Consider the following 12,334-nt stretch of genomic DNA (forward strand, 5'->3'; position numbering starts at 1 on the left):
AAAGAGGCCCTGGAAACTAACAAATATTATTATGTTATGTGTCTTCTGTTTCTTAGTGTACAATGGTGTTTTTTGTCTTTAATTTTGTATAGAAAAAATAAAGATATTTGGTATTACAACCTTGCTTATTTTCTCGCAATGTGTTTTGCAAGTAGCATCCCCGAAGAGGAAGGGAGTTATCGTTTGGTTTTAGATCACAAGACATAATAGCCTCAGTTATTCTCAAATTTTCTTGAAAGTCCTTGTCACTGCCTCTGAACGATGTTGTGCGTCATTGTGTGTGTGCGTGTGTATGTGTGTGATTGGGTTTTTAATGACTGAGATATGATTATTTATGTCTAGGACCGACTTTTTAACATCCCCGAAAGACGTCACCTGGGTAGCGTTCAATGAAAGGGCTGCGAACAACACTGCTGTTGCGGTTTACCAGTTTTCGACAAAAACCTTCCAGCTGTTTGTCATTTAACGAGCATTTTCATAGCACGTTTGCTCTGTTTTCGAATCCATTGTTCGTTAACGAACGAAAACTCTCAAATGTTGACGTTAACTGGGAATGGTCAAACATTTGGTGTTGGTGAATGTTGTAACCAATCAACATACAGTTACGTGTTAACGCTATCTACATTCGTTGATATGTATGGTCATTTGTTTTGACTGGTTTGACATATACTAGGTTGACAGAAGATAACAATTTTTAAAGTTTGGACGAGATCAAAGTTGAATTATCAGTTGTCTGACACCGTCTGATCTGTATATTTAGAGGCAGTTATATTTAACAGCAGAACTTTGCCGGGGAAGGAGAGGGGTCAAGGTTCATTTTGACGTAAACAATAAAATGGTCATAGTTACAATGTTGGTGAATATTGTATTCAACTAAAATTCTGGCAAAGACGAACCATGAGCAATAAGAGTCAGCATTACTATCATCTAACTTTGTTTTTTCTTTGTTTTAATCATAATATAGCATAAAAACATAAAGTACTAAAATTTGTGCACGGCTGATATACTCCGTGTTACTTTTATTGGAAACATTTCATTGTTTGTGTGACACCTTTGTAAGACAAAACAATAACAAAAAAGACATTTTTCGATAGTGTACAATGATAACTATGATGTATATTTATACAAGAAGACAGAAATCTACACAACAACCAACACCCAACTGCACAGTGCGTCTTTTAAAAAAAAAGAAAACCGCTTTTCAGAGAATACATATCTTTGAATAAGCCAGTTCGTAGTTCCTTTCTGCGCATGATCAAAGCTTCTACACATGATCAGAGGAAGATCATTTGTACTGAAGTGACATGGTGGTCTAAAATCTAATGAGATAAGCACCAACTTTGATGTCTTGATTATTCATACATTCTTTTGAATAGTGGTATTCATTTACATCCACACAAAAACAACAATGCGTCCACGAACGACTGGTATTTCACAGTTTGCCAAGTACATTGTGCAACCTGCTATGATATGCATTCAAAGTAGGAATACAATAAATACCTTCATAAAGTTGTTGTTGTTGTTTTAGCTTATACGGCGCGTGTCATTCAGTAGTGAATATTTGCGCCAGTGTTCATTGGTGTGCTATTCTTGTCACCTGGTCTATTCATTTTTTTTTTCATCCTGCTATGTAAAGCAAGCTTACGTAATATCTTGCGTTGAAATCACAATGAAATAAATGAAAGGTTATTTAACCAAAATTGTCCATGAAGTAACTACGAACTGGTCTATTGTAGGATTACAAATTTGACACCCATGGCGAATATAAAATATTTTCTTGTATTTGAGGCCGTTTTTCGTAAATCGTTGAGGTATGGAATAGTGACAACAATAAAATCTGAGGCCTGTCAGCAACACAAACAAAAGATAATATCGTCATACCCGAAGGAAATCGTGTCCAGGTTTATTTGCAATTTGATATTGACTATACAATTACATCACCTGATTTTGCTCATTTTTACACAAATTTTTCCTATTATATTAGGTATTCATCAAATTAAAGAAGAAAATTTGAATTTACGATGATTTTTAACGAAGTACCATAAATCATTTGTTCATGCTGGAAAATAACTCGGCTTCCCTTTTCTTGGACGCACTGTATTTCTTCTGAAAGAACATAAAATGACAAGACTTGAAACATGAGATTGTAAAAATCTTAAGATTTATATTCAAATATGTAAGCTTTAATTTACAATAGTTCGGCTGGTCACTTATCTCAGCCGATCTGAATTTTATTTTAGATTTATATAATATAGAGTGTATACGATTGCAGTGATCGCATTCCTTTCGGAATGTGATCGCATTGCTATCGGATTGCCTTGAATAAGGTTTGGATCGAATTTTCATGACCTCGCATCATCGCGAATCCTCGGAAGACTCTGCAAGTCGTGTCTGCGTGACCAAACACTTCTGATGAAACTACGGGCAAACTACGAAAAATCACGTTTTTTTAGGGCGTTGAAATGAATTATAATCATGCATTAAAAAAAATTAAAAACAAACAACCAAGACTGACGGAGTTGGATGGAAGTGAAAATAGACAGAAATACTATAATAGCAGTATTGTGACAATGTAATGTCACTGTCATTAAAGGTCAAGTCCACTCCAGAAAAAAAGTTGATTTGAATCAAAAGTGAAAAATAAATAAAGCATAACACACAAAAAAATCATCAAGATTGGATGGAAATAGGAAAGTTATGATATTTTAAATTTTCGCTTATTTTTTTTTTACAAAACAGTTATTTACTCAGTGATATTCAAATGAGAGAGTCGATGGTGTCCCTTACTATTTATTTGTTTTTTATTGTTTTATTTATACAATATTTCATTTTTTACAGATTTGACAATAAGGACCCTCTTATTTGATCCACACAATGTTAAAACAATGATGATAACAAATGTTCAGGGAGGAATAAAACTTTGTTTCAAATGACAGTGATGGGAAATTAGAATATTTTATTTCATGTAATGACGTGCAAAACAAATAGAGAGTGGAAAATGCCAGTCTCCTCATTTGCATACCGACCATGATGTTGAGGATATATATTTTTCGAAATTGAGCAAAACTTTAAAATGTGTTAAATTTCTTATTTTATATCCGGTTTGAAATTTCTAGTGCTATGCTTGTTTGATTCGTCTTTTTTTAATTGAAAAACCCCTTTTCGTTGAGGATGAACTTGTGATGATATTACAATAAACTTTGACGGATGCATGCTTAACCAGCTCTAGTTTTTGTGGCACCTGATGAAAATGATACAAATATTATTTCTTTACACATTGGTATAATATTTTCCGGTAACTTTTTTTGTAGGGCTATATAATTTACACTGGCTCCCGATTAGACAACATATTAGTTTTAAGTTACTACTCTTTGTATACAAATCACTATATAACCAAGCCCCAAAATACTTGTCTGATTGTTTAGAAATTTATGTCCCAGGTAGAAGAACTAGATCCTCTGAAGACCCTCTTAGATTAACATATCCAATAAAAAGAAAACAGACTGGAGATAGAACATTCACCGTTGCGTCCTCAATGGAATGGAACAAGCTCCCTCTCGCAATAAGACAATCCCCAACAATCAAGTCCTTTAAGAAGTCCCTTAAAACTCTCTTGTTCTAGGCAATTGCCTTCATTATAATAATATATCATTCTGATTTTTGTACTAACATGTTAATTGAAATTGTGAGCGCTTTGGGCCATTTGGGAAAAGCGCGTTATAAATATTGAGTATTATTATTATTATTAATGAACAATGGCATTGAGAGCATTTAAAGTCATTGACGTTAGTAATCATGGTAATAATAACAGCAATTGATTCGATGATGAAGTGATAAAAACATTAATGATAGAAATCAGATTAAGTAATATAGCAATAAAAACATTATAGGCTGTAAAGACTCGCGTAAAGTGATGATAAAATGCGATTTACCATCAGACATAGAGGTGTTATAGATAAAAGTAGGATACTTTTTAATATGCTCCGTCATGATAATTTGTACAAAGCGAGATTTCGATAATTACCTAAACTGATTTGGTTGGACTATAAGAAATTTATAGTGAAGTTAGTCTCTTACAACAGAGCTATACTGAGTACATTAAAGCCCTACATTATAATGTACATAAGAATACCCGAAAATATCAATTTCGGTATAAATTGTGTCGAATGTTCATAATTTTGTGCGACGTGACAATAATACGAGGTAGCCATCTACCAACCTGTTTTTGTTTGTTTGTTTTTTCAACTATATACATGAAACAATAATTGACAGAATTAAGTAAATTTCCATTGAGAATTTCCTATTGAGGAATTTTAGGTATAATTGTTAGGGCCGTTTCATAAAGCTGTTCGTAAGTTAAGAATGATTTAAGAAACAACTGTTTATCCTATCTTGTGGTAAATGATATTCACAATTTCAATGTTCATTGATGATTACTTTGCGCGTAAGAATGGTTCACCAGTCGTTCTTAAAGTCGCTCTTGACTTACGAACAGCCTTATGAAATACCCACCTGGGGGCCGTTTGCTGTTCGTAAGTTAAGATCGACTTTAAGAACGACTGGTGAACCATTCTTACGCGCTAAACTATCGCCAATAGTGTATCCCATTTACCAAAAGAAAGGATCATCAGTCCTTAAAGTCGCTCTTATCGTACGAACAGCTTCATGAAACGTCCACCTGAAGGACATCACAGTTCCTGAGGGCGTGCCGTTGTCCAATAATTATTCGTTATACCAAATTGTTAGATGTTGTCTTACAATCATGATACAGAGGTTTGTCGACCCTTGTGCTGTCGAAATAAGGACGCCATCACCTTAGAATAATCCTTACTGTGTTCTCGTTGACTACCTTCCACCTACCATCGTGAATTCGAACATCAGTCCTACAATATCTGATGTAGGATATTTGCTGCAAGTCACATTCCAATCTTCTTAAACACTTTCCCTCACATTATGACCGATTTAGACGATGTTTTGAAAACTAGGCCATCATCGTCGACCTATAATCGTCTTCATCAAATGTGTGCCCACAACAACTCGTGCGACTTTGCAGACCCAGTACTCGAATGAATGAGGTGCGAAAGGTCCGATTAAAGAACGCATATATAATGGGATTCACGACGCTGTTGACGTAACCAAGCCATAAGAAAGTATCCATCATTTTAACTGGCAGATTACACTTTGAACAGTAAGCTTCCACTACAAACGTCACAGCAAACGGTATCCAACAGATAATAAAGGCGCCGAGCACAGCTGCGACGGTTTTGAAGGCTTTCGTTTCGCGTGATTGTCGATGCGGGTAAACTTCCCGCGACGCGATTCCAAACTCCATGGACATTCTTGACGCTTTGCGCAACTGATTTGATAATGTGTTCGACGGTGCGTTGTTGTTGCCATTTGCGATTGATTCCTGCCTGCCTATTTGGGAACGTGACGGATGCGACGTTTGAAGCTGGTCGTGCGTCGCGTTGATCTGACGAGCTTGTTTGTACGCAACGCGGAAGATGCGCGCGTAAAGAATGATGACGATGGTGAGAGGTATGAAGAACGATGACGATGCGGCGTACATTCGGAATGTTTTATCGAGTGCGTATGGACATATCTCAAATCCAGGCATCACCTCGCTCGTCTGTCCAATAATCTGTTTCCAAATCAGCTGCGTGGTCGCCAGAAACATGGAAAACAACCACACGACACAAATTATTGCCAACGCCCTTCCTCTCGTCATTGAGATGTGATATTTCAGCGGTGACGTAATGGCGATATAACGGTCTACGCTGACTGCGCAGAGATTAAGCGTTGATGCCGTGCAGCAGAGGATGTCCAGTGAGGACCAGATAGAACAGAAGACCTGTCCAAACAACCAACGTCCGTTCAAACTCTGGGTGACAACGGCGAAAGGCATGATACAAGTACTGACGAACAAGTCAGCACAGGCCAGGCTGACGATGAAATAGTTAGTGACGGTGTGAAGAGCGCGCGTCTTGTAGATGGCAACGACGACGAGAGCGTTGCCAAAGGCCCCACATAGCGCTATCAGCGACAAGACGATGACGAGGACGATGTCAGGTCCTTGGAAGGGATCACTGATGGTGGTGAGGTTGGTAGGTGTAACCATAGTTCCTAGATGGTCCGACATATTTGATGGGTGTCACTAGAAAATGATTTTGTCCATTCCTGCAGAAAATAAAGATGAATATGTATCTCGGTTACCCAGCTATTTGGTACCCTGAATGAAGTATAGAAGTAATAGAAGTAATATAAGTCTCTTCAAGTATCCTTAGATTATTCTACATCAGTATGATCTGTATTACGATAACTTTTGCAATATGAATGTATGTATTTAATTTTCAACTTTCCCCATCACAACTAATGTATTGGAAAAAAATCCCACCATTTTTATCAAATTTAAAGTTATCGTACTAGAAATGAAAATCCTCAGGTGATCGTGCAAGGAAGATTAAGATTTCTGTATCAGACCAGCAAAGTAGGAGTTACGACTTTGTTCAGGTAGGTTTACGACTGCAAGTCCAGCACGTCAACGACTCAACAAATTTGAACCAATGACCTTAGAGGTCTTTTTGTTAACGAGCCAAGACGATTTTATGACAACCTGGACAGATTGCAATCTAAATATCTTCTATTTGGCTACATTTCAACTTGAAGTTTTAGCTTTAGGCTCTCTCCCTTGTCGATTTTTCTCAAGGTTGGATGTAAAAAGTGAAATTGACCCGACCTGGTTCCCTTATGTGACGTAGTTTGGTATGTTCTCACCTGTACCTAGACAAACGGACCGGGTTTTTGGTCAGAATAGAATGCGGAAAGAGTAAACAGTATGGGAGAGAATTGACTACAATAATGGAATGAAATGAAACAGAATGCAATAAAATGGAATAGACAGAAAAAAATAGGAAAGAACAGAATAGAATAAAATGGAATGAAATTGGATGAAGTGATTCAGAATGGAATGGAATAGAATAACATGGAATGGAAACGAAATAAGACGAAATGAAATGAAATGACTTGGGATGGAATGGATTGTACTGATATGGAGCCGATCAGATTAGAATGGAAAGGGGTGAAATGAAAATGAATGGAATAAAATGAATTGAGATGGAAAGGACTGGAATCGGATGAATGGGAATAGAATAGTATAGAATACGAAGGAGTGAAATGGTTTGAAAGAAATGTTAATGATGATAATGAAATGGAATATAATGGTTTGAATTGAATGGAATAGGATGGGAATGAAATGGTTTTATGGGAATAAAATGGAATGAAATAAAACAAAATGAAATGAAATGGTTTGAATTGAATTAAATTTTAATAAAATGGTAAGAATATAATGAAATGGAACGAAATAAGATGAAATGAAATGACTTGGAGTGGAATGGGATGGATTCGAATGGAATGGATTAGTGTATATACAATGGAGTGAAAAAGTTTGAATGGAATGGAATAAGATGAGAATGCACTGGAATGAAATGGTATAAATGGAATGCAATGGTTTTGATGAAATAAATGGACTGGAATATAATGGAATTTAATGATTTGAATTGAGTGAAATAGAATTGAATAAAATGGAATGGATTAAAATAAAATGGAATGAAATGGATTAAATGGAATCAAATTGATATAGAATTGTATTAAATTGTTTGAATGGGATGGAATAGAATGAAATGGATTATATATTGGAATGAAATGGTTTGAATGGAATAAATAGAATGAAATAAAATAGTTTGAATGGGATTGAATAGAATAGAATGATTAGAATGGAATGAAATGGTCTGAACAGATTGGACTTTGATAAAATGAAATGGATAAGAAAACAACAAAGCAATATAGATTAGTGAAATTGAACGGAATAGAATGGAAAAGAATGTTTTAAGTCTTGTAGGAAACAGTTGTATCTATTTAATTTTGAGTATAAGTAATGAGTGTGATCGTGATCTCCTCTTCTTTTCTACGACATTACTTGTAATTATGAAAAGTTACTGTTTGGAGAATATATAAACAAGTTTATCATTTCATTTGTAAGGTTATCGTCGCTGTAAATATTTTGATGCCAGGGATAATCCATTTTATGCGCAAATGCGGAAAACACAACCATTTTCTGAATAAAATTCAGAAGTTCCATAAATCTCTTTTGCGAGATTTGTAGCAGGTGCACCTGGCCTTCTACCAATAAATCGACTCAAAATGTCTCCGAAAATAACCCAACGTGCACCCCTGTGGGCAAAGGGCGTCGGATTATATTACACCGGGTCGTAAGTTATTAGCACTTCATGGTCAAGTTCACCGAATCGGCAGGAACAATTTCCCATGCTCCTTTTTCTTCTACAGTTATGATTTGTGTGATGCAATTAAATAGTGACCATGCACATTAGCCAATTATGGCCAATGAAGATAATACGCTGAGCAAATAACCTCTTAAACGATTATTGTAACGAAAGGAAATATAGCACTTCATGGTCAAGTTCACCAAAATGGCATGAACATTTTCCCATACTTTTCGTTCTTCTAGACGTATGATTTTTTGATGCAATTATAATGCGTATTAGCCATTTTTCTTCAGTGGTCAACAATGAATATAATTCCAGCTATAAAGCTGAGCAAGTGGTGTCTTAAACGATTCTTGTAACGAAATGAAATAATAGCACTACATGGTCAAGTTTCACCGAAACCGCAGGAACAATTTTCCATACTCGTACTTTCTTCTACAGAATTATGATTTGTATGATTGAATCAAATGGTGGCCATGTGCATTAGACATTTTTTTCCAATGGTCAATGAATATAAACAACAGTAAGCCGAGCAAGTGGCCTCTCAAAATACTTATTGTAACGAAAGGGAATTGGATTGGTAATTGATAGTAATTATTACTGTTATTATGGCCTTATGCGTTGATTTATGGAACACCAATGCTTCGAAAATTGATTAAGTGATTAACTGGCGCTAGAACAGTTTTGGTGAATCACTCAAACTCTCAAATTTTATTTCCAAAGTGTACTTGATTTGATTATTAATTCTTGAAATCACCTCGAAAGAAGAAAATAAATCTAATCTTAAGGTTGATGAAATGTCAATATCGATAGGCCTGTAGGCCTACCTCATAATCAAACTGGAACCGTGTTTTGCACATTAAAATTAATCTGTTCATTTCATGTACAGATACTAAATTGTAAAAAGATTACTGACCTTTTTACAAATGATTAATTCCTCTATTCTCATTATATTGAGACTAGATTGAAATGAATTGAAAATATTACAATAACTATTTTTTCCTTGTTAAAAATGGTATTTTAGTGACTTTTCTCGACTGACACAACAATACGCACGCTGTTTATCGTATAACGAAATAAATCTAGATTTTGGCATGATTCTTTCGAGGCAAGTATTTTAATGTACATGGCTAATAACCAATTTAATTATTTTGCATTAAATACAATAATAATGCACTGTAATTTTCTAGAAAATAAAGATATCAGTTACTTTACGGGTATAATCTTTTATTTCTATGTATTAAGACGTAGATGAAAACACTTGCAGGATGACAAAAACAACAAAGGGAATGTCAAAGTAGGGAATTTTGCTTGCGGAAAAGGGCGAATCAGGGGCGTAAAGATCATGCAACATATTGATCCCCTCCTAATACGCACCTGCCCCATTAGCACTTACAGACAAATCAATATAAAGATGTAGTCACATTTCCCTGTTCAAACCAGGAGGTGGGGAATGGGGGGGGGGGGTGGGGGTGGCTCCTCATGGCAATAGTTGCTATAGCCCTACTTCACACTGATGACGTTAAACCTTTTTTTTGTAGGACGGGCCCTTCTTGTTTTTCCTCAGACCCCCCCTCCCCATGTAGAAAACCTACTCCGTTTTATCGATATTATGACAATACAGACTCGAATTTTACTCTGATACTTTCACCAATCATAAGCACATACAAGAATAACATGACAGTATTTCAATCGTTTACTTTAAACAAAGCACATAGCTATACCGTATATATTTGTAATGACTGTTAGTGTTCATTAGCGAATACATTTTGATAGAATAATTAATAAGCCCTTTTCTCGATATCAGGGCTTCGAACTTCGGAAAATGACACCTTATTTTGTTTTCTTGTACAACCTGGGGGTATCATGCTCGTGCGAATTAGGATTTAACAAGAACAAATAAAACACACACGCACACACTCCCACACACATCCTTTACGGGATTTACCTCGCATTTTTTTTGCCACTTTTATTCCCACTAAAATCATACCACAATGTAATGTCCCTCCGCCCCCCTTCTTCCGGGTTCCTGTGTGCACTTCACCCAACAAGGGTCTGCAGCTCCAAAACTATCGTGTAATAAGAAAGAAAACATGAAAACATTTAAGAATCAACTGTAACATGATACTCCCCGAACATGATCCACCCAAAAGCTCGACTCCCGTCTCCTTAGTTTCCACATTGGTGTTACGGGTATAAAAAAAGTACACCAAACACCAATTTGCCCTAAGTGGATCAAAACATGGGTGCACCTGGGGTAGGGGCAACACGGGTAATAAAATTAATATTTCGAATCATTTCTAAAATATATTTTCCTTATTTTCTTCTGGAATAGCAGTATTAAAAAGGGAAATATAATTGTTTCCCAATGCTCGACATCAACAAATCTTTCATACGACGTTCTGATGCTTTCATACGTGCTGCTACTGCCATTTTTTCTTTAGCGGCGGGGCTACATTAATTTAAAAACAAATTTACGAATCTTGAAAATTATTTGGCTAATACCTCACCGAATGGACAGCCTTTATTCTTATTCTGCTGGTATACCCTCACTTTTCTAAATAGAAAAAAAAATATTGAATAGAAAATAAATAAACCAACTGGTTATAGATGTCGATTTTGGAGCTCGCTTGCTTTGCTATTAAACTCAAAAGACATCTAGCGAATTTTTTTCATTCATATGATAACAAATTAAGCGTTACGGCGAACGCTATGGACCCATACGAAAAACGCATTCGCTGATAAGTTGTCCCATATCCCACGAATGGTAAATAGATAAGATAAATAAAATAGTATTTTCACTATTTAATGACCCATTAAGTTATTTGATCACTCTTTCATTATCTAATTCAATTACCCCCTCATTCCATGAAATTCCAGTAAGGTCTACAGACGCCCTTATTTTGATGAAGGTATAGTCTGGAGATGCCACCTAACTCAAGGTTTATTGAGGTGATTCAAGTCAACAACTTGACACCAGTGAGGTCTCTTATTATCAAACACAGCGGGGGCCGAAACGTATAGATTGGATATTGGCCTACAGCACGACATTGCTGTAATGGTGAAAGTATTTGACAGTAGAGCACAGACCGACTGAGGTCTCTGAGAACGAATAAATTTTAATTTGAAAGTTAGCGAGGAAAACGGATTGCGACTTTACACTGATAATAAACAACGAAAGGAGAAAGAAATCGAGTGTAGCTTTACGCTGTAAGATGAGGGTTCAATAATTTTGCATCTTTAATCATACAAACACTATTCCTATTTACATTGCGCTTAATACTATATAGACAACCTGAACAGGGGGGAGGGGGGGGGGGGGGCTCTGCCCCAATAGAATATTGATGAGATTTCTTCTTATTGGAAATTTTGACGGTTGCTTTCGGAAATGGTACCCTTTGTCCTCTTTTAAAAAAATGTTAGAAAGTCTTTGTCCCTCCTGACAAGTTTATTGGCGGGGATGGATGGGGGGGGGAGCATGGCCCGTGCCAAGCCCCCCCCCAACTCCCTATGCCAGTGCCAAACGTTGTCTTCTATATTTTAGGCAAAACTGTCCGCAATTTGTCTTTTCACATCTCCATGATGCAGACAACGACCTGACACAATACTTACGACACAAAGAGATCTAAATTTAGTAAGCAGTAGTGCTGGAAAATAAAATTATTGGGTGGGGTAGGATATAAAACCCCTGTTGTCTATCGATGAGAATACGTTAAGATATTACATAAGAAAGGCCTGGTGATTTATTGTTCAAGGGGAGGAGGGGGGGGGGGAGAAAAGGCCGCATGGTAGAGGCATGTTGACGATTGCATGAAAATATTTGTAAGGAAGCTACTATTATCCGGGAATATTATTAGGTATAATATTACAGAACGAACTTACACGGGCAGGAGAATATGCTTAACATTCAATCCTATAAAGATATCATAATTATTTCTCATTCACAGTATACGGATAATTTATTAATGGTAATTGATTGTTTTAATCTACACTATAGTCTGCGGTTTATTTTTTTTTATAAGACATGGTTTGTTTGATTAGTTTATAGACAA

General features: G+C 36.2%; 1 protein-coding gene across 1 annotated transcript; it reads right to left on the reverse strand.

The window, feature by feature from the left end:
* Positions 1-4,614: 4,614 nt before the first annotated feature.
* LOC121425410 (D(2)-like dopamine receptor) lies at positions 4,615-6,251 on the reverse strand. Its single transcript, XM_041621456.1, has one exon. It carries the CDS (start codon positions 6,137-6,139, stop codon positions 4,982-4,984), a length of 1,158 nt encoding a protein of 385 aa, XP_041477390.1. The 5' UTR covers positions 6,140-6,251; the 3' UTR covers positions 4,615-4,981.
* Between the last annotated feature and the right edge of the window lie 6,083 nt (positions 6,252-12,334).

This window comes from Lytechinus variegatus, chromosome 12, assembly GCF_018143015.1.
Source record: "Lytechinus variegatus isolate NC3 chromosome 12, Lvar_3.0, whole genome shotgun sequence".
Taxonomy (NCBI): Eukaryota; Metazoa; Echinodermata; class Echinoidea; order Temnopleuroida; family Toxopneustidae; genus Lytechinus; species Lytechinus variegatus.